The sequence below is a fragment of the Perna viridis genome, chromosome 4 (genome assembly GCF_037379345.1).
Source record: "Perna viridis isolate PV_CMFRI_1.1 ecotype Kerala chromosome 4, ASM3737934v1, whole genome shotgun sequence".
NCBI lineage: Eukaryota > Metazoa > Mollusca > Bivalvia > Mytilida > Mytilidae > Perna > Perna viridis.
This window is the reverse complement of record NC_142448.1, coordinates 22791148-22816148: the sequence shown is the minus strand read 5'-3', so window position 1 is coordinate 22816148 and position 25001 is coordinate 22791148. Positions and strand designations below refer to the sequence as shown.

General features: G+C 32.2%; 1 protein-coding gene across 1 annotated transcript; it reads right to left on the bottom strand.

Moving 5' to 3' along the window:
- Positions 1 to 6088: 6088 nt before the first annotated feature.
- On the bottom strand, positions 6089 to 23566 carry LOC148619360 (uncharacterized). Its single transcript, XM_088579178.1, has 4 exons — positions 23112 to 23566; positions 18282 to 18512; positions 15735 to 16139; positions 6089 to 8402 (listed from the first exon to the last, which is right to left on the bottom strand). The coding sequence occupies exons 1-4, from the start codon at positions 23443 to 23445 to the stop codon at positions 6901 to 6903; spliced, it is 2472 nt and encodes an 823-aa protein (XP_088435304.1). The 5' UTR covers positions 23446 to 23566; the 3' UTR covers positions 6089 to 6900.
- Positions 23567 to 25001: the final 1435 nt, after the last annotated feature.

Sequence of the window (25001 nt, the reverse complement as noted above, 5' to 3'; positions counted from 1 at the left end):
CTAAAATTATTATTTTAATTTGACTTTTGAAAAACTCACAGAGGAAACAAGGAAAGCCCTATTCAAAGTGAAGAAAATTGTTGGGTTAAATAAACGTTGTAAACTACCTGAAAAATTATTTGATACACTGGTTTTGCCTATTATTGTAACATTGACCTGTATAATTACAGGTCATGATTGTAATGATGCAAATCCATATGAAAATCTTCATAAAAAATTATAAAACTGAAGTCCACTTTGTAGTATTTTATGGTGTTTATCGTACAGAACTTATCCGATTTCCAAATGTCAACTTTTTCATATCATATTATTTCAAGCAAACTCTATGCGTGTTAGTATAATTTATGATGCGACTATAGAGACAAACCCTTCTTGATGTGGATATCTCATTTTGTCTGTACGGTGTGTGTTAAGGCATTCCATGCGATAATTGAATGTCACTGGGTGAATTTTATGGTGTGTTTGTTTGTTTAATTGTTTTTTTTTTAGTTATTTTTTTACATTACATTAAATGCGGACGGTTTAGGCCTTATAAAATTAGTTAACCCCCAATGCAGATTTCATGCGCCTTTCCACAGTCATCGGGTGTTTTTCATTAATATGTCTTTGTGTCGTCATATTACTTTTTAGTTTATAATTATACTGCTTGTCCTTGAATGCTATCCATGCTAAACCGTGTGCTTTTAAAATATTTATAAGTGCGTGAACATTTGTTTTTATGTTATGTATCGGTGAAAAGCTCATGAGAGTTATATGTGTCAAGGATTTTTTTATAGTGGATTATCTAAATCAAACGAATCAAAATAAAGTTTTCCATGTCTATGTCTATGTCTAGTTTGATATTGTCATCGTTCTGTTCCGGTGGATTTTATTACTTTTGTTGTCGGGGCATTTCCGAGCTAACTTAAACGTATGTTTATACTAGTGATATATAAAGACCTTTTGGTGATCTCGAATTGTGGATGTAGGTTATACTCTGGTGCATTTGTTGCTTTTCACCATATCCTTTCTTTTTTCATTATATAAATGTAAAATTCTAATTTCAGTTTGTTGGACTGCATTAATGACAGATAAAAATTTTTAAAATATTACACAGTAAACCATTTACGTGAACGTATATGCTACATTTATTCTGTCTAGAAATAGATAACTGTTACTTAGTAAATTAAAAAAGGGAGCTTGCTTTTATCCTATTTCCACACAGCTTGTGCCATATCCCTCAAATCAACCAAAACCTCCTTTCATTATTAACAAACGTTGTTGTAAAAAAATTACTAAAACTTAAACAAATAGTCCATGGACTTTGAGGGTCCCCCTTATCATTATCAGTGTAAGCTTAAATTTGTACCCCACTGGGTCAAAAAGACAAGGTTTTTGTGATAGAAAAACAAATCAGGATCTGGTTTGGCAAAAAAAAAATCCAGGACAGACTAGAGCAAAAAACTAAAGACTCGTTCACCTGGCTCGATAAGCAAGTTCATTCTATTTTTGTAAAAGCGGTCACGTTTTTTCTTGGATAAAAATTCCTAACACTCGTACTTAAGCAGTAATCACATCAATTTTCACTAAATTCTGTCTAGTAGTTTCTGAGGAGATTTATTTAAAAGCAATAACATTAAAAATGGCAAAAATCATTGAAAAGGGGCAATTACCCCAACATGGCTTGACAGATTAACACAAAAAATTGACCATCCTGAGGAACATTCATTTCAAGTTTTGATTCTAACTGGTCCAGTAGTGTCAGAAGAGAAGATTTTTTAAAGAAATAAAATTAAAGATAACCAAAAAACGTTGAAAAAGGACAATAACTCCAACATGGCTTAACAGATTAAAACGAAAATATGATCATAGATAGATCTCATCATGGAAAATCAAGGGCCTTTAGATACTGACAGTTTAAACAAGTTGACATGAAAAACCAAGAGTCCATAGAAAATGATCACCACAGCTATGTATATTTGAAAACCGTGAGTCTATAGAAAATTACCATCACAAGTAGTCAAGATAACCAAGAGTATTTGGACAATTATCACCAAAGAAATAGACAGGGAAATTAAGATTCTACAGACGATGACTGTTACAACAAATAGACAGGAAAATCAAGAGACTATGTACAATGATCATAACAACTAGTAGACAGGAAAACCAAGAGTCTACAAACAATGATCATTACAACAAGTTGACAGGAAAACCCAGAGTCTATAGACAATTATCATTACAAGAAGTTGGCAGGAAAACCAAGAGTCTATAAACAATGATCATTACAACAAGTTGACAGGAAAACCAAGAGTCAATAGACAATGATCATTACAACAAGTTGACAGGAAAACCCAGTCTATAGACAATTATCATTACAAGAAGTTGGCAGGAAAACCAAGAGTCTATAAACAATGACCATTACAACAAGTTGACAGGAAAACCAAGAGTCAATAGAAAATGATCATTACAACAAGTTGACAGAAAACAAGTGTCAATAGATAATGGCCATCACATCACGAAGTCAGGAAAACCAAGTGTCTTAAAACAATGACCAGCACAAGATGTGTACGGGAAAACCAAGACTATAGCTAATGACCACCACAACAAGTTGATGGGGAAAAACAGTCCATAGATAAATGACCACCACATCAAATAGTGGGAAAGCCAAGTGTCTATTAATTACTACCACCACAACATGTGTACGGGAAAACCAAGAGAATAAAGTTAATGATTACCACAACAAATTGACAGGAAAAACAACAATCTAGAGAACATGACCACCACAACAAGGAAACCAAGATTTTATAGATAATGACTACCAAAACTTGACAGGAAATGAAAGGGTCTAAAGATACTGACCACCACAATAAGTTGACAGGAAAACGAAGAATCTATAGACATTGACCACCATTACAAGACATCAAGACAAGCAGGGATCTACACACAATGGCAACAACAACAAGTAGACAGGAAAACCTAGAGTCTAAAGATAATGACCACCACATCACGTAGTCAGGTAAACCAATGTCTATAGACAATGAACACCACAATAACGGAAGTCTATAGACAATTTAGACAGAAAAACTAAGTGTCTATATACACTGACTGCCACAACAAGATAGAGTAATTGTAATCAGGTACCATAATCAGTTGTGATTGATTACATTTTGTAAGTAATCACATGTAATCGATAATCGTTATACTACATTTTGTTTAAAGTAATCATAAGTAATCGATTACTGGGTGAAAAAGTGGTGTAATCATGATTACACTTTGATAACATTACTCTATTATTGTTAAGTAAATAAGGCTATTAATGAGTAATTTCCCTTTTTACATTATTTATCAATCTTAACATTTTAATTGATTTCAACAACTGAAAATTGAGATTGACTATTATACGTTTTATTTTATACTGGTTTATCACTCGAATTAGATTAGATTTTTATTCTTTTTGTCTTGTTTTCTGTTTCTTATTTACCGAAGAAAAATAAAGAATATACAATTCAAAATATTTTTTTAAAATACGTTTTCGTAATTATTTATTCGCAAAATCATCTATGGCATAATATTGACATAAAAATTGGTGAATGTACAGCATTTTGTCTTTCTTTGTTAATTATTTTGTCGTGGCTTGTTTCACTTTTTATGAAGAAATCAAATAAATGGAATTCCATACTTAAAACTATAATTATAATCATTTTTATCTTGCTTCAGAGAAACTAACTTGTTCCAATTAAACCTAAAATACATATACTATATTATACATTTTGTACCTGCGTAACACTTAAGTCTACTAATTAGAATGAAATACTCTTGGTCTACTCAGTTGTAATGGTCAATCGACAATCTTCAAAAACCGTTTTTACCACAGCCTTATAATTATGTATAAAAGAGTAACCAAAGAAACCAAGATTCTAGCGGTAATCAAAAGAATGTAATCCAGGGACAAAGACCAGACATAAAACACACACACACAACATGCAAAGAACATAAAAAAAAACAAAAACAATATATACAAACCAACAAAAGTAAATGAGCAACTCAGACCACTTAAAACTGGAACATGGACCAGGTGCGCCGGTAGGGTAAGCATCCTCTGTTTTTTTCTAGAAACACCAGGCGAGTTGCTAAAAAAAATCAAGTCCATGGTAGACGAAAGAGGAAAGGAAAACTATGACACATTGAACAAATCAATTTTAATGGTGCAGATGGATACACCGTAACGATCCACCAGTTCATGATGACAACCATAAAACTTTTGTAGTGATGACTTCAATCTTGTAGCAACATAACCCTGTTCCACATACCTAATTAAGAAGTCTAGAATATAAAATGTCTGCGTAGTTACGGTAAGCTCTGGAATAATGTACGAGTTGTGATATGAAAGCCCCATACGCAGGTGCTGATGGGACGTTGGGATAATACACGAATTATTTCGTCCTTAAAATTATATAAATCATTTTGCTAAATATTTCATTATATCACCCATGCCAAGGAAGTATTTTTTTTATTCATATGTGGAAATATCTGAAGTACTCATGTTATCATGATGTTATCAATCATTATTATTTTGATACGGAGTAATCACATATAATCGATTATATTGGAAAGTAATCATGTGTAATTGATTACCTTTGGAGGTAATCAGTCCCAACCCTGCTGCAAAAAGTAGCCAGGACCATATCGTTATACAACTGGTATTTTTTTTGTCACACACAAATATTCAGGGGCAAAATTTCCACTTCTGCTTCCTGAAAATAATTATTTTCTCCCTAAGCAAATACAACATTATTTCTCAGGAAGGTCTTCATGAAAATTTACTTTTTTTTTAGTTTCTAAAAAAATGCTTGCCACTGTGCTGATCATGGATAAATGTATTGTTTTCAGGCATATCAAACACTAACAATGCCTACCGGTAATCATATCTTTAAAATTTATATAATAAACCAAATTGCTACACGTAGTTACGTGTTCCCCACCACTACAAATAGTTGGATTGTAAAAGTTCCATAACCCCTGTAAAATTTGTAGAATCCAAATTGCATGCAATGCAAAAATTTGCATAAAATTGGTTAAGCGGTTTTCAAGGAGTTGCGTCCACAAAGTCAAGTGTGATAGACGGACACTGGTATTTTTAAATCTCCTTCCACATTAGGGCGAGGAGAAAAAGCATCCAACCTGATTAGAAGAACGAAGCTATAAACTGGTACTTCAAATTACATGTACATTTAGTTACAATGCACATCTAATATTGTTTTTTTTTTTTTTGCTATATATCCCGTTACAATCCCTAAACACCATTTATTCCAAGAGTGTTTTTCTATTTGGCATTATCAAAACCAACCTGAATTTTACATAAAGATGTAATCATCACGACTAATCAACATTATTTTTCCTGGTAATGGACCTGTGTATCCATTTTCTACAACATTCTAATTCAGAAAGTTTTGTGGATTCTGTCAACTTTTGAAAAATTCAAGTTGTTTCCTACATGTTAATTAGATAAGGATTCTGTTGAACATGTGCTCTGTGTTTTAACAGCCATATCTTTTTTTTTTGGTTGTGGGGGAGAGTGTGGGTGTTTAACTAGTTGTATATGTTCTGTTGGTTCAAGTTGGTAGGACAGTAGAGGATCTTTGTCTGCTAAATCTACAGGTAATTAAAAAACTGTCTTGAATAATATTTAGAATAGTTGGGGCAAGTATAGACACACCATTCAGACTTGATACAGATTTAAATTTTGATTACAATTAAACATCCAAACATCAGGAAAATACTTGTCTCTAGCCCGTTTTGACCCCTAATTCCTAATTGGTTCAAGTACATGTAACAACCCCCAAAATTAATCCCTGCTTCCTTAGGTGGTGCTGCATTTTGTGATACAATTTCTAAGAGATCCATTCCATTATTGTCAAGTAATTGTCCTTCAAAATGAAAATGATTGTTTCTGGCCTCTTTTTTACTCTGAATTCCTTGACCGTTCAAGTCACAACCCCCAAAGATTAATCCCATACTTCATTTGGTTGTGTGATACAATTTCAAACAGATCCATTAAAAGATAATCGTGTTACTGACCAAACATCAGGAAATTGCTTTCACTCAATCATTAATGCAAGTTATTTTTTATTTAGAGACTAAAAATATAACAAAATAAGAAAATAAAAAGCTGCCAGACATGTTCATAAATAATCACAACAAAATCATCACATCAGAAGGTGAAGGAATAAATTTCAAACACATAATAGTTCACTAACAATCAAAAACACAGAGCAACTGCTACAAGCAGGACTGAATATATATACTAATCTTTTCTCAAAACAATCAAAGGGAGATAATCCTTTGTTCTTAGAACTTTAACATTGTAATAATGTTTTAGAATGCACACAATTTATAGGAGTCCAAAAAACTGGAATTAAAAAAAAATGTTGTATTTGGTAGAGGTCTTCTCTTTACATATTTTTAAAAAGAAAGACATAATACCACCTCTAAGATATGAACTCAATTATCAAAAAAGGAGTATAAGGTATTTATGAAGTAGTGCACACATGAATGGTGCCACATGAAGTGGACATGAATCTCAGCATTGAAAAGTTATCTGAATGTAAATTCAGTCATTAAATTTGGACTAAGTATATCATTTGAATCCATATGAACCCTTTTATAATTTAAGTGTACTTAAAAGTGCTCTTTCTGCAATTCGGCATTCCTCAAAGCCTAGAGACAGTTATCTTCTTGAAAGATTAACACTGTTTGAAAGGTTAGCTCTAGTTTAGCTTTCATAACAATAAATAATAAATAAAAGGATTTCTACACTTAAGCTTAAGTCAAAGACCCACTTTTTTTTTAATTGACACATAAAATTTTAGAATAACCATAAGGCTAAATAGACATAGAAGCATGACCAACTGAATAAATTATCTAAACAACTCCTACAACTTGATAGTCAGAAGATGGTGATGGCTCCTTGTAAAATTCATTGTTCAGCACTATTTTTTCTTTTTGTAGATCTTTCAGATTGTTTAGTTCATGGTGATCATATGTTAAATTCTTGTAAAGAGGCACCTTAGCTTTGGTTCTATCCTTATCCAACTCAAACTCTGTGAGTCTTGGTGAGTAAAACCCACTATCACCAAGTGTCAAGTTTTCCGTCTCTTTAGATACCTCTTGAACCCTTTTATTGTGTATAACAGTGTCATAACTTTGTTCACTGCTGTCCACTATACCAATGTCATCAGATTTACTGGTAGTCAGATCAAGAGAGACTTCTGGACCTACAACTTTCTTCTGGGTCCCATCATTTTTCCCTACTGCCAGACTATTTAATTCTACATAATCACTATATGAAGGGGGAGCACATGTATTGATTTCAGCAACACAGACTATTTCATTTCTGTTAGCTTCACTCTGGTGCAGAGAATTTAACTGCATCTCCATACTTTTACGCAAATTATTAGACTTGACATTTTCATAGTCCATTAATTGGTTATAACAAAAGTTATTGTGATTCTCAGATAAGCCTATACAATTAACTCCACTGTCTCTTGACATGCCAATATTGCAATGTTTACGAGGTAATCTCCCTTGGTATTCATAACTTATGTCATTTTCTATTCTCTTGTAGTGTTTTGATCTTCTCTTTCTTGATCTATGGTCTTTGTCTGCATGATTAATTTCCTTTAGAATTGGACTAGAACTCATATCAACATATTCCCCTGCCATTCTTAGACCTAACCTGTCATTCTCTCTTGGTGTAGAACTATGTAATGGAGGAACCCTGACCTCATTTCTCTGTGTAGACTGATATTCTCTTTGAGCTTGTCTATGCAGCAAACCAACATCCATTGAGTGTCTATGAGATTTCTTATTATGAGATTTAGACCTCCTTGTTTTGACTTCTGGGTTTTTATGATGATGGGGTTCTTTAATAGGCCTAGAATTGGCCTCTGGTGGGATTTGTTGAAGACAATGTGGTTGCTGCACTGGCACTGACCTTTTGCACGGCTTGTAAGCTTCTATTTCATGATAAGTATGAGTTTTAGATTTATGCTTATGAGTTCTATTATGGCCACTACTTGATGTTGTAGGAAGAGTTGTAGGAGAGTGACTGTGATAAGGACACAAATCCTTCGTATTCTCCTGAATGTTCCTAAGAACCTTGTGACCTTGTGTGACTCTACCAGCCTGTTGTGATATCCAGTCTTTCGTACGTTTATGTTGGTCCTGATACCATTGCCATTCAGGGGGAGGAAACTGAGCAGAAAATGTTGCATATTCAATGTTTTGTTTAACAAGCTTTGTCTCTTTCCTAACTTTTGTTTCTTTGACAGGATTGGTCTCTGTAGACTCTTTTGGTAAAGGCTTATTTTCAATCCCCTTTTTCTTCCTACCAAATAGTTTGGACAGCAGGGATTTCTTTTCTCCTGCAAGCAAATGAAAAATATATAATCCTAACAATAAAAATAAATTAGCCCTCCTCCACCCACCATGAAAACTTTCAGGACTTTTATTATAATACTTTCAGGATTTTTTTATTAAAAATTATGTATCCCATACAGTTATATCAACCAAAGGGTCTTATTAGTTACCATACTCTTGAATTAAAACTGCAAATTCTTGTTTTGTCATATTTCTTATCGTAAAACTGTTCTGTATCAATAGAATATATAAAAAAATAGATTAGTGTCTATATGAAAACATATGTATCATTATTTATCAGAAATTACATCATCACTGAAAAATTCAATATGTTTCAGCGCTAATCTTCAAAACCATGAAACATACATGATGTTCAATCAATGTCTGTTCTATAAACCAATCCCAATATTGCAGCACAACTAGCCATAAAAAACTTTCAAAGAATTCAATTGATAGATGTCATGTACTGACATAGCATATTGCTACTGATATAAAAATTAATTAGAAATATGATAGATAACTTTCAGTATGCATCAACTGGTTACATAATACAGTAATTAATATCATGATGGAAAGCTACATGCAAATATTTAGTTATAGTCTAGATATATAGAGGTTACAGACCACCAATTGCATCATCAACTTTGGAACGTACGCAAAAAAAGTCCTACGCAAACAAAAAAATAGTCCCTTTGTCATGCTATTATACAAAATCTAGGAATCATTTTTACATAAATGGAACTTCTGCTGAAAGATAAATTCATTTTGATCATTTTGAGCCCAAATTTGCCTACTTTTGATAGATATAAGTTATTTTTTTGAAATGTAAACAAAGAGTGGCTAAATAAAGAAAATTGAGAATTCCAGTTACTATTTTTAGGGGTGGGTGAGTTCCGAATGACAGTGCTTCACTGCAAGTCTGCTAACCCCTTGTTTCCTCTTGACTGAGATACCCTGATACATGTAGGTTTCAGGTGATATATGGTTATGAGCAGGTTAAAGTTAAGGTAAATATTTGAGAAGCCTTTGAAAATGGTCAATTTAACATAGGGAGCAATGGGAAACTGAATTAGTGGTTTTTAGCCTTAACTGGGAAATTGCACGTGCAGCCTTGACATTAAAAATAACTTGTACCTTCTGAATTAGATTTTTCTTGAAATATCTTATGAAAATGGATCAAGACAAGTGGATTGAAGCTCAAAAAGAAAGACTTTTGGCCAATTCTGAGGCTCAAGGGGCTAAAGGATGCATTTTGTGTAAATTAGGGGGAGGGGGCAGAAGATATTCCACACTAACTGTAACTTTTCCCTGGAAAAGAGATAAAAAGACAATATATACTCATAGATTTGCATTTATGTTGTTTACCAAGAATTTTGAACTACCTAAAAGCATGCAAGTATCACATAGATGTCATAATAGGAGGTGCATTAATGTGGAACATTTGTCCCTTGAGCCGGAGCAGGTCAACAAGGACCGTGAACACTGTCGCGGCCTTGTACCCACTCACTGTGCAAAACATTCTCCATATTATGATTGCATTTTATAGGGTAAAGGTAACATATCACACATTATTTCTGTACAACAAGTCTAAACATGTACTAATTATTTACACTATTTACATCACAGTAAGGGAGGTAACTACATCAGTTAACCACACAGGCATTGTACACTAAGTACTGGGCTTTGCCTTTGGCACTTTTGGGTCAGAAATACCCTTTCTATAATGAACCTGGTAGTTTTTTGTCGCATGTAAGTTATATTTCCTTTGACGTGTTCTAGACCTTAGACATTTTGTGCTCTTTAGCTTTTTATATTGTCTACCATATACTTCAGCTTTCTGATTTTGTTTCAGATGTTTGATAACAGATGACCCATGTGTAAGCTCAACACCAAGTATCTTTGTACGAAGTAAGGTTGAATTACCAAACTTGTGATTACTTAAGTGTACCGCAGTATGTACACGACCTGGGAAGTTTCTACTATGAGTGACTGTTTTAGGATTACACCTCTGCAGACTGCGATTGAACGCTTCACATTTTTGGGTCGAGGTAAGAAAACGTACTAAGTCAAGACTTTTAGGCCCTAAAAGTACCTTAATACAATTCTCTACCATGACTTCATCCTCATCATTCATATTTATAACCTCATTGTCAGGCAGAAAACCCTTTTTCCACTTATTAGAGGATAGACCAGCACACACATAAGAATGAATTTGGCATGCCGTACCGCATTCTCCATTATAACATTTTATAATTGCTTTGATAGCGGTTGGCATATGGTGTTTTATTTCAAAAAGTTCACCCTTGTGTGTTTCAAAAGCTTTGTTTAGTTCTGCAACGCAGCGAGTTTTTAAATCCATACTAAAACGGTGCTTAAGGTTTCTCTTATTAGGACCAGTAAACATGGATGGGCTGAATGTATACTTTTGCACAGCTCTTTTGATACCAATTGATAGATGTCTAACATCTTTAAGTACATGTACACTTGTTCTTTGAGCTTTTTCTACACCAGTAGCAGATTTGCTATCACCATCAGTAGTAATATGCCTAACTTGCAATGCATCATTCAACTGAATAGTGCATTTTCTAACATATACAGCCTCATTACCTATTGCATCATCTTCAGCCAAGTTAGCTGAACAGTACCCAGCATGGTCAGGACATGATACTTCAATACCCTTGTTTCGTAACCGAGATGCAACTCTGCATAGCTTATTACCAGTGAACACGCTAATAATTCTCTTAAGCGAGGAATTATTTTCAACTATAGTTTGGACAACTTGCGTACCACCTTGAAATGCAGTCACGTCACTATTATAAATGCGATTATTGAAGCGACCATCTGATTCAACATTCACATAAGTAGGGTTTGAGTGACCAACCATCTCATTTTCAGCTACAATATCTTCCCTTATTTCTTTCATATCACCTTCATTGTACCTAACAATTACAGTTCCAACCCTATTTGCAAGTTTTTGCATGCCAGATAGATTAGGAGGGATAATGTTACAAGTTATGCTTATATCCCTATAGCTCTTGCTTGATATGGGAGTTGTTTGTAACCCTGCCTGTAAAGCCATATTTAGAGTTGCTGCCTTTCTACCTGGCTTAGTAGTATTTACTTCATAATACAGTTTGTAGAACTGGCCTCTAAAACCACATTTGTTACATTTTAATCTCTCTTTCCATGCATAACCCCACTTTTTGGCTGCATTAGAGTCAAAATCTAAGTCACCGTCACAACCATTACTTTCAACTATATGCTCTTTTATTGTAGTATTCCACAGTATGCTTACAAGAGAGGGAATGTAATGTTTATATGTGTGGTTGTCTGGATCAGAGACATTTGGCTCAAGATATTCATCAAGTAACTCAGGACTTTTTGGCCGTGGCCGCAGCAGCATGGGAGTGCAAAGGGACTGGTCAGTGTCATGGATTTCCAGAACATTGTCACTACCTTGACTTACTCTAGATTCATAAACAGTATGAGGTAATCTCATAAGAGGCTCAGGGTCATTTTTGGGCTCATATTTAAGTTTCTTACCCTTATGAATAGGAGTATTTCCTTCCTGATATCCAAATTTTTTACCAATAAGTTTCCGCTTGCGGCTCATTTCCTGCCTTCACTCTTACTAAAACTGCTTTTAAATGAAATTTTTTGGCATGAAATACAAGAACAACTACTCTGTGTATTAAATAACTGCTAATTAAACAGGAAATTTATAATTATTTCAAATTGCAGACCACACCTGGCATCCCCCCCTGTGAAAGCCATAAAATGCCATTTATATGGGTATCTGATTAGAAATCTCTTGGGGGCATGTTATAAGGAATATATTATCTACCTGTGTTTTAAATTATTTAAAAGATAATGAAATTTCATATTTTATCCTTATTTTCAATATTTTTTATCCAAAAAGCATTTAATTTATGCCAAAAACTTAAAATTTTGGAAAAAAATTAGTTAATTTTCAAATTTTAATTAAATTTTACAGAATTTAAATTTTGCTATGGTCAAAAACAAGATGTTAATTACAACTTTAATATATACTGAACAGTCTAAATTGCAAAAAAAGTGAGTAAAAAGCCATTTTCAGTTCAAAAATGGGATGTAATGAACCCTACCACATATGACTATTTTCACTGTAAAATTACTGTTCAGGCCAATATAAGGTACCTTCATATTTTGAGCCATTTTTCGAAAAATCCTTAACGAAAATTTTTAAAACTTGAAATTTCATATCGCAAGTTCCGTACTATGTGGTAGATGCAATAAAAACAAGTTTGAAAGCAGAAAAGGTGTTCTTTAGGTTACAGACCACCAATTGCATCATCAACTTTGGAACGTACGCAAAAAAAGTCCTACGCAAACAAAAAAATAGTCCCTTTGTCATGCTATTATACAAAATCTAGGAATCATTTTTACATAAATGGAACTTCTGCTGAAAGATAAATTCATTTTGATCATTTTGAGCCCAAATTTGCCTACTTTTGATAGATATAAGTTATTTTTTTGAAATGTAAACAAAGAGTGGCTAAATAAAGAAAATTGAGAATTCCAGTTACTATTTTTAGGGGTGGGTGAGTTCCGAATGACAGTGCTTCACTGCAAGTCTGCTAACCCCTTGTTTCCTCTTGACTGAGATACCCTGATACATGTAGGTTTCAGGTGATATATGGTTATGAGCAGGTTAAAGTTAAGGTAAATATTTGAGAAGCCTTTGAAAATGGTCAATTTAACATAGGGAGCAATGGGAAACTGAATTAGTGGTTTTTAGCCTATAGATATAGCTGTTATCAGAGACCTTGTAACTCACAAGTTAGATACAGTGTACCTACATGGAGATAGACTTGATTGCTTGGTATTATAAGGGGTTGGTTTAGAAATTGTTCAAAATACATAAAATCTTCATTTTTTTTTTCTTTGCATGTTGTAGCTCTGTTTGTTAAAAATATCAATGAAATGTATAATTAAAGTAAGATTTACATAATTTAAACCACACTAGCCTGGTATACTATAACCAATTTATGGTTGAGTTAGCAATCTAGGGTAACTACTGGGATTATTAGGTTTATGATATAAATCACCAGTACCGTAAGATTCATAAAATCATTTACTTATTATTTAATGTTAGTATATTCATTTTTTTGCAAGTACTTGCATACTTAAAATTTTGAAATTAAACATGCATGTATTATAATAGCAAAGATACATTTTATATGCTGAACTGTGCATTTCAAATTCATCATAAAACAATGAAGATGGGGGACAAAAAATATTCCACGATAAGTACCTTCACTATCTGACTTGGTTCCAAATCCAATAATGAAACTCCCACATGTTATCTCTTTCTTATACATTTTCTTTCTTAATTACATGTACATAAGACTATAAAGACATTCCATTAAACTGATCTGGTTGTTAAAATTTGAATTTTGTGCCAATACAATCTCCAACTAAGGACCTTACTGACAACCAAATGTCATTGGTCAAAACCTTTAATTTCCTCCAATACAAGAGATTGTTACATCACTTGTCATAAGCAGGTGTGAGACAGGTGTACAACAGAAATTTATCTTTTTCTAAAGTCAGGTATCATGCTTGAACAATTTATTACATTTTTCATCCAAAAATATGATGACAAGACTTCAATAATTGAATATTCTTATATAAAATATTCAATAATTCAGATTTTTCTATCTTCACTTATCAATACATATTTATCATATAGGTAGTCAGACATATAAATAATGAGATTAACCAGGGAGTTCCTTTCATGTTATTTTGTACCCAAAAATTACATTAAATAACTAGTGTCTGTCACTTTCAATAACCAGACTGAGTTAATACTAAGAGCCTTTAAGTTAATTCCAATTCATTTAAATTTTCTTTCAATTTTTAAACACGTATAATTTGTATTTTCCATTACTGTTGGGAACTAAGTCCTCAAGCTCAGGTCTCAGCATGAAGTTTATTCAAATATGATGTAACATGAAACAAGTAAAACAAAATGTATAAGATATATAAAATTTTGTTATTCCTCTCTATAATCAACTGTTCTTCACAAACATATACTTTTAAAAGTACTGTAGCAACATGCATTGAAGAAGTGTTGAAAATTTTAAATTATTTATTATTCACTTTACTGTAATAACTGCAAATTAAAAAAAAACTACACAAAAGCACAGCTGAGAAGAACCCAGCAGTGAAATCCTAGTAGCTCGGCAGCCATGCTTTTCATGTAATCAACACACTTTTTTATTAAGATACCTTAAGGATTCATGTCACCAATTATTTTAACAATCCACAGTGGTTTCAGGAGAAAATTTTATAAAATACTCCAACATAAATTGTTCCAGAGGTTAACTGGTATTTTATAAGAAAGTTTACAACGACAGAAGCTAAGTGATGGAATAACTCACACAGACCTCTGGCTAAAAAAGAAATGAGCCAATGTATCCAGTGAGCATAAGATATTTTAAGTCAAGTTTTCGTGGAGAAACAGAAAAGTTCCCTTCGAATCTCTCATAAATGTGGTTCATTATATTCAGAAGCACAACTACTTTATCTTATTAATATTTAAAGACTGCCCATTATACACAGCATTATTTAAGTACATGCAAAGCAAGCATTTATTAAGATGACCTTCACAAGGGTAACATGTTTGTTTGGTTATTGAAGTAGACTGAATAAAATATCCATGACAATGAACTTGACAATCTCGAACACCTCCATTTTTACTCAATATCATTTTCTAAAGCTCTGTGAATTAGCTCTGTCTAATAAATCATCTTTAATGATAGTCAATAGCTAAATCTAACAGTGAAATTGATCCACACAAATACACATCTATTGAAAACAATTTCTAAAGCTCATCTTAGATGGTGCTAGTCAATAAAAAGACTATTTAAAGTTAAATATAACCTAAACCACGAAACATAATCCCTTCGATCCCAGTTCCCTTTTTTAGGGTAAAGTTTTAATACTAGTCATCTTAGATGTTAATCCTATGAAGTTATTAGCACCTATAGAATTGAAAAGATAAAGCACCTTTAACAAGGTTAATTTATTCAGCTGATTATTTTTTTTAATCCTACAAATGTTGCTGTACATGTCATGACAATTCTTAACTTGTAAGACCTGGATACGACATAGAATATGAAAATAAAATTTTCATTTCGACATGATAACCTGAAATTTACCGTTACCGGTATTTGTTAAAGGTTTAGTTTGTTTGCTCTAGCTTTTTTCCCGTAGTTTTATAGATAATTCTATTTCATGTTTAGTTTGCTTGATAATGTACATCTCAACTGTTTCCTGTATGATTCAAACTTTACCTTTTGCTTGTACTTTGTTAAGTTTGCTTTTTATAGAGTGAACATCTCTGTTTGTGAGACAGTCATCTTGAGCTCTTGAGGCCACATCTCTATGATTTCTCTCCTTATGTCTTCTAGCACTGTGACTTCTCCTTAACTGGGGTTCAGCAGTCTTCAGTTCTGGAGTTTTTGGTCTTTTATGATTGGCAATACTAACTTGGCAAGATATTGACCTACATGGTGGCATTGTCTGTGTTGTAGCAACAGTTGTCATGGTAGCACAAATAGGAGAAACATGCTGATCAGTTGGAGTTACATGTCCTGACACAGGTAGATACATTGGATTGTGTTGCAGTGGTATTTTCGGTGAGGGTAGGTTGACTGGAAGACGTAGGGTATCTGGTGTTACCACAAAGTATCCACTTCCTGTAAAATAAGACAAAACCTCTTACAGTTTTGATACATACCATTCATAACTAGATGGAACAAGTGAGGTTAACGCAATTACAAAATAACTAATAACATGTCCTTATAAATATTTACACACAATAAATAACTGGACTGCTTATTTTAACAAGTAGGTACAAATGTATAGATACTGGTATATACCACTGAAAAACCAAACATCTGAGCTTCATTCATCCCTGACTTCATGATTTTCAACAAACAGATCAATAAATCAGACATGAATCTCATTACAGGAGTTGAGAAGCAATAAAACCACTACTATACCAATTTACCCAAAATAAAACTCATACATGGATAGACAAGTTTTTTGTTAGTTTTATACTTTATTAAAAATAACAAAGTAAAGAAAATGCCTTCAGTGGTTCAGTTTTAAATGTATTTACTCCAAGTTTACAACAAGCATCTTTTATCAAAAATCCATTAACCATGAACAACAAATGGAAATGAAAATAACTATACTCAAATCCTAAAATAAAGCACAAAATCAGTACAAGAAAATGACATGGAGTCAGACACTGGCATATCTGGCACAGAGCCCCTAAAATACAATTTACATAACGTATATCCAAAAGAATTAAAATATTTGCTTTTACACTTTTTACACCTTCTTAATCCTCCCAAGCCTGAACTCCTGGATCAAAAAAATACCTACACTTTTTGTTTCTGTCTGTAACTACTTTCTTGGTTAAAAAGCTATCAATTTTTATTATAACATAAGTGATGCCTAAACCATATGCTTGAGCATAAAATGATGAGAAAAATATTCAAATTTGAATTTAATGTTTTGATCACAGAATACACCTAAAATAAAATGTTTGAGGAGGTCAAAAGTTCATAAAGTTTAATTCTAGTAAAAGGATAAATATAGGTCCCATATTTACCATTACTTTTTCTTTTAGAAAATTGTCATTAAATTGGCTTATAAAAAATCAAATCATGATATGCAAAAAAATTAATAAATACATGAGTTAAGATATCACATATTTTATAAAGGTATTATTAAACAGTATACTACAAACCTGTTTATTATAGTTTTCTTCATGAATTGAACGAAATCAGAAATTCTAAAATTTTAACTTGTGAAGCAGTGCTGTACAGTTTTGTACATGTTTAAATCTAGAGAATAGAGGAATTTCTAAATTCTGTTTACATTAGAGAAAACAGTTTGTTTATCTTAATTCTTCTAAAACAAAACATTACATATCAAACAGCAATAACTCTGACAAGAAATTTTCAGTGTTTATCTGAATAGATTTGTAAATTCTTTAGTTGTTATAATGTGAGTACATTATCTTGTAATTTAAACCATCACTTAGCTTCCCATTGATGTATTAGTAATTCCATTTAAATTAACCTTTTATTTACTATATAAGAGATCCAAAAGAAAATTTAAAATGTTGAATGGGAATTTCTATTATTGAATTAAAGTGCCTGCATCAATTACATGAAAAAATATTGTGGTAACTTATTATTGGCACAAAAGCTATCGATTTGTCAGTGTCACCTATGATATTTAACTAGACATATTTCGTGAGATTAACAAATTTCAAAGACTGACCCAAGTGCTCAGTGTTGAATACAGAACATATGCTGCTTGATCTCAAAATGAGATGAAACATATTGATTTCAGGTGCAGTACAAAGGGAACTTTCTCACCAGTAAAAGTCTCGGGTTAGCATTTATATTGTTGTCTTAATTTCAATTTTTTTTCTCTTATTTCAATAATCCTTGAGATGGAAATATAAGAAGGAAAATAATCATGGAATTCTATACATCAATTAAATTCCAAAAATATATTTGAAGATTTTCTCAATAACTTAGGAAAATTTCAATCAAAATTTAAATAGAATAAACATATGAAAAGGTTAAAAAAATGTATCTAAAACAATATGTTACTAAAATTCATACACAAATTTACAATGTTTAAACAAATAAAAAAGTGTGTCTAAGGGACATTTCCTTTCTAATGGCCATCAATCAAGACCATCTAAGAAAGAATCTTTTAATTCATTCATAATATATGCTGGATCACAATTCAATTTCATGGTTATGATACAAACTGAATGCTTGTGGTCTCATTAATTGTTAAATAAAACTTACCAGTGTGGAATATTTTTCTCTCTTGGATGAGACTGTGCAATGTTTCATACACAAGTTGGTTGCTAGGAAGCTGAGTACCTTGGTAACATTTTTTAAGCTGTGCTTGTATAATGTCCACAGTGGCTAAAATCTGTTTGTTGTTGAGGTCGAGAATAATTAAGCAGAGTATTTCTGGTAGGGGGATAAAGTGATTTTGTGGAACTTCCAGCATATTTATACTGCTTACATCACCTGAAAAAAAAGGAAGACATAATTAATGGAGTTCATTGACTGCTTTGTCTTCACTACCTATATTACAAGTACGAATCCAGGAATGCAGGGGATTGACACCCCTCCTTTTTATTGGAAAATTTGTCACTTCCATGTGTAAAAAATTGACAACAATTGGCAAATAATGGTCCTAGCACCCCACCTTTTCTTAGGGAACCCTGACTGGCAGCCCTCATTTTCAAAGTGTCTGGATCTGCTTAATTGGACTCTTGTTAGTTATAGAAGGCAGCCAAGTAACCAAATGCTAGATGAGCTTGAATGTGGCTAATTAAATTTTGAGGATGGCCTATTCAAATACATTGGCCACATCATTTGTCTCTGCCTTTAACAGTGTGGCTAACGCAAATTTTCTACTACAGCTAACACAGGGACTTCCTTTTATTTGAGGCCAGTTCTGATTCCTTCCTTCTTTGGATGTATTTCTAAATGGACCATATTGATACAATGACAAGATGAAACATACATGAGATATGATGGGATTTGTCTACAAGTACTTACTATATATGGTGTCTACATGTAACTGTAAACAATTCCTATTCTTATTTGCTTTGGCAATTTTTTTCTGTTATTTATGGTGTTCAATGTAAAAAAACCTAGCAAAAATGAGACTGAGTTTTCTTCAATTGACTTCAAATATAAAGAATGTAAATACACATTGTATCAACTGCCTTCAATGTTCAAATAAATTATATACTGGTATGACAAATCAAAAACACTGAAGAGCTTATAAATAGTATGCACCCTATCCAATACAATGCCATAAAATATAGTCATATGACATTTTTATATGATAACAAAGAAATACAAAGATATTTATTGAAGTAAATTACAATAATTGACACCATTTTTAGGTGAAATTACAGCTGACAAATGACTTGTAAAGGGACATGTTAGGATTACATAAGATTAAAGACAATATACATGCATATCTTTGTCTGTCCCAGAAGCTCATAGTAAGTTGTCATACCTTGTCATGCTTATTTAGTTGGCTTGAATGTGATGTGATTATTTTGTGTTCATGAAGCATTCTTTCATTAGTGAAATAGTAAGAAAATCGATCATAAAAATTACACAACAAAAAATACACATGTATTACAAATAATTGAAATCTATATACCGGTACATATTGTAGAAATTCATGTTCATGTACAGTGTACATGCAGTAGGCATTATGGTAACACAACTGTCGTTGTAATTACCTGTAACAGACTTAAAAAAACATATATCTGGTAATTTCATTTCTTAAATTTGAGGCGATTTAAAACAGTTTTGTGCATTGAATTTTTACTAAAATTCCATATACATGCATCAAGCATAGCATTTCCAAGATGTTCTAGTAACTAGCCAACGAAAAGTTTTATTTCATTTGAAGGTCAACAAATCTTGACATAAATATAGAAAGTATCTTCATGATAAACAACTAAAAACACAATGTCAGATGCTGATTTCAATATGATTTTAGAAAGTAATCAACAATCACAGCAACAACAAAAATATTTGGCAAAGTTACAAATAGGAATAATGGCTTTCAAGTGCCTAGAAGGTACAGAATATGTTCATCATGCATTAACATGAAAGCTTCCAAGATCCAGCCTAAGATAGGGCTCTAAAGCAATGTCTGGATTGACGCTGGTAAGTGCTATGTCAATGTATATTCAAGAAGATTAATGCAAGAATGTATATCAAGATAACTCTACAAATATACAACAATATGGGCCACATAAATATTAGCAAGACTGGGATAAGTGACTTGCATTTAGATCTATGCCAATAAATTTGACAGGAAATCTAAGGTGATTTAATATTATATTGATCATTCTTACATATCTTATGACTGTTTCTTATTCAATATCTGTTTTAATCCCTGTTTATACTTGAATGAAATACACAGAAAATCCAGGCTTTTAATTTTAAAAGATGACTTAGGCTCCAATTTGCCATAAATATCACCAGATTTTACAGTGAAAACCTTCTACATGTTTATTGATTTACCATTTGAATGGTAAAACTCACTAAACATATATCAGTAAGATGATGAAAAGGCTGAAATCCATAACCTACAAAATAACATCTATTTTCATTCTCCAGAATGTTTTTGAATGTTGAAGTTTAATGCACATAAATATGAGCAAAAAAACAACATAAAATCGATAGTTGGAAAGTTTCCACACGTCATCTGCTTTCGATATGAAACAAATCATTTAATGCGAGGAATTCTATTATCAAGTTTGAGTACAGAGTAAATTTCTTAATTGGAAGCAGTGCCCAACAAATTCTGTTATTTCACTTCATTACACATTTTATCAACAAGTTTTATCCCTTGTGAGTTATTGGAAGCAAATCAAATACCAGAAAACAATCTGCACAGAAAAAATAACTTATCTATACCATACAGATCTAAATGCTTTCTTTTTGTACAAAGCAGTATGTTACTAATTCATTGATTTACAAAACCTTACTTAGTCATAATTAATCTAAATTAAATATAGTTTCTTTTAAAAGGCTGTAAATCTGCCTTACTCATGCATTTCTTAATTATTGAACAAACCCTGAATTTACTGCAAGTGCAATTTTAGTTAAACTTAGATCACACTGTTATAATCATATAATTACCTGTATACAGTCCAGAGTGACAAAAACAGGTCATACATGTACTTGACATTCATGTGAAAAGGCTGAATTATAACAGAAATTGAGTGAAGTTGGTTATTTAGTAATTAAGACCCAGACTACAGGTGATAATGCTTTAAGTGACAGGTGACCAAAATGACAGGTGTGCAGTCAGATAATCCTTAAACTAGATAATAGATAAGTATATTAGAGACAGTTCATAACATGCTGGGTGATTTACTGGAAATCTTGTCCTTAATTGTCTGAACTCTTCAGGACTAACTATGATTGTCAAAACCTTACGGGATCAAAGGACATACATACTGTGTACACTGACAAGAACATCTATATTTAAATAAAAGAATGGGAAAGGGGTACATGAATATTATAACTGTAAAAAATGCTGTTGAACAGTTTTTCTTTGAATACACTTGGGTATATATCATTTACAGTTGAAAGCTAAGTTCAACAAAATATAAAACAGAAGCCATTCTTTTGAGGTGAATGACAGAAAATTCTGTGAGTAAAAATGCTACAGGGATTTCTTTAACATATCTAATAAGACTGAACATCGAAAACCTTATCTAACATGTATACATTCCAATACAATGAATATTATTGTAAACTTTAATTTTCAAACAGTCAAAGATGTTCTATTTGTATGCAATTACAAAGGTGAAATTTACACCTACCCTAAGGACAATACTATCAATATGATCAGATAAGTTATCTTACAGTGTAAACAAATAATCTAATATCAGGAAATGGAACATCCTTACCTCTTGGCTATTATTTTTACAAGGTGTTAATTCTTTAATCTAATTTTCATTGAAATGGATACCTTTTGTTCTTTTTATTTATGTTTATGGTTGAAAATTAAAACATCAAAGTGAATTGACATATGGCATATTTTTTTTACACTTGCAATAAAAATGTTAAACTGATAATTATATTTTACTAATTTCTTTCAACTTTATTTAAAACCATACTCATGAATTTACATAAAATGTATTATATTGTGCACATGTGTGTTTGTGTAAGCATTATGTTATAGTTTATTAACATTCTTCATATAAAATACAGTAATTTTGAATGTGAAGAAATGATGGATATTAAAGCTATGTAACAATATCACATATTCTTGTAAACATGCCCCAATTAGAATGACAATTTAGAGTAATTAAATAATTGAATTCAGAAACGCAGGGATCTTCTTTCTCTATCAATATAGCCCTTAAGTTAAGTAATGATACATGTACAGTACTTTGTACTTAAACCACAATACAATTCTAAAATTCTTCATTATTTTTTTTTGTATAATTTTTTTTTTAGACATGTACTTTTATATTTTTAAAATGACCAGCTGTCATTATTGAAATTAAAAAAAAACAAAAACAAAAAAGGGAAATTATTACTATTACCAAATGTATTTACCAATTTTCTCTATTTTGCAGTTGTGCGGGTCATTCAAAACTAATTTCTTTCAACTTTATTTAAAATCATACTCATGAATTTACATAAAATGTATTATATTGTGCACATGCGTGTTTGTGTAAGCATTATGTTATAGTTTATTAACATTCTTCATATAAAATACAGTAATTTTGAATGTGAAGAAATGATGGATATTAAAGCTATGTAACAATATCACATATTCTTGTAAACATGCCCCAATTAGAATGACAATTTAGAGTAATTAAATAATTGAATTCAGAAACACAGGGATCTTCTTTCTCTATCAATATAGCCCTTAAGTTAAGTAATGATACATGTACAGTACTTTGTACTTAAACCACAATACAATTCTAGAATTCTTCATTATTTTTTTTTGTATAATTTTTTTTTTAGACATGTACTTTTATATTTTTAAAATGACCAGCTGTCATTATTGAAATTAAAAAAAAACAAAAACAAAAAAGGGAAATTATTACTATTACCAAATGTATTTACCAATTTTCTCTATTTTGCAGTTGTGCGGGTCATTCAAAACTCGTCTTCCCCATGCCGTTCGAAGATTTTCCAAACAAATGTCACTACCTCCGAGTAAAACGGTACTTGGTTCTAAAAATCCTAAATACTGGAGACTTCTAATACTCTCGGATAACGCTGAGTTCCAGTAGCATGTGCTATTTCTCAACTGAAAATCGTCAAATATCTCCTTGCCATTCACGGCTTTACTATCACCGACAACAGACACGACCATTGCTAAACATTTTGAAGTGACGGGTGAAACCTGTTGCAAAATCTGCTTATTTTCTCGTCGACCTGCTGAATTTCCAGTCATATTGACAACTAAAGCCCTTTTCCCTACCCGCCACTACATTTAAACACAAGTAAACAAATACACGATGTTTTGTGTATACAGGTTATTAGTTACGCATCAACGGAGGACACCTGGCGGCAAGGTGCGCATCCAGGGAGATAATCTTAAACATTCTGCCGGAACGTTGTGCTCATTTAGGAACCGGTCAAAATCCATCGCCACATAAGACCAGTGCAAATAGCAGTAGGACAACTATTTAACATAATTCATTGTAATTGAAATAACTAAATGTATTCAAATAGAAATAGCTTGATATCAGTGCCTCAATTGTAAGATCTTTAATACACTGTATGTGTTAATATATTTTCAAATAAAAACTTTATAAGAAACCCATGATAGGACACTAACTTTTTTCTTTCCAAGTTGACATAGGACATCATTTTTCCCAAGTCAGATAGCCATAGGGATGCAACTTTTATTTAGGCTCGTTTTTTTTTTTTTTTTTTTTTTTTTTGCACCGGTCCTATGTGGCGATAAATTTTGACCGGTCCCTTAAAATGTATAAAATATATTTTAAATGAATGTAATTATGGTAATTACTGGTATGACAAATCCGTGTTAAGAAGTGTAAATCTGTCTAAAGATGTAAAGCAGTTTCTTCATGAAAAAAAATTGTTGAGGATTGGAAATCACATGATTCACATATAAGTGTGTAAATAGGCGGAATTTCTAAACCTGATTTTAGTTTTGAAAAAAAAAATACTGTGCAACCACCAGATTTGAATAATCCTATTAAATTTAGATGCGACAGTTACAAATAGCCAATTGAGGCTGGTAGATTTTTCAGTATCAATAGAGCTGAAAGAATTTGTGATCTTTGTAATACACAAGAAGTTGGGTTTAGGAGTTCCACTATATTTTTAACTGTAACTTTTAGTAAAATAAAGACACAAATTTATATAATAACAGAAATATTGTTAGTCTGTCAGATTTAATGAATAGTCACGATAAATATGTACATGTATTTGTCGGGTTGGCGAAATTTGGCAAAATTGTAATGTCTGTATTTAAATGATATATTAGATATATTACTCTTTCATCTGCATACAACTACTTCATGTGTATATATGTTAGTTCAAGCATTATTATTGTTTGTTAAATTAATTGTACTATTATGCCACATATGAGGCCAATCATTAGTGAAAATAAAAGTTGCAAGTTTCAAAGTTAAAAAAAACTAACTACCTTTCAAAAATAAGGGTGCTATATGGGGAAGCTCGCCTTCGATTCAGTAGTAATAGCAGTACGGGCGATTCAGTGGAGGATATAGTGTACATAGTGGTTTAACCTTTTTCTAGGGCAACCTTTCACCGGTGTTGTCTGCCCGTTAGGGGCGGATCCAGACACTTTGAAAAGGAGGCGTCTCAGCTGGGGTTCCTCAGAAATAGGGGATGCTAGGACAATTTTACTTATGAAAATGACAAACTTTCCAACGAAAAAGAGGTGCATGGGGTTGGCACCACATTTGATTTGAAAATTTGTCACTTTCATGTGTAAAAGTAATGACTAAGATTTAA

Excerpts from the sequence above, each read along its gene's own strand:
- LOC148619360 (XM_088579178.1), bottom strand. The coding sequence starts at position 23,445 with ATGACTGGAAATTCAGCAGGTCGACGAGAAAATAAGCAGATTTTGCAA. Across the intron at positions 18,513-23,111 it reads CTGCAAAATAGAGAAAATTG|GTGATGTAAGCAGTATAAAT; the intron begins GTAAATACATTT and ends CTTTTTTTTCAG. Across the intron at positions 16,140-18,281 it reads GAGAAAAATATTCCACACTG|GAAGTGGATACTTTGTGGTA; the intron begins GTAAGTTTTATT and ends CTTATTTTACAG.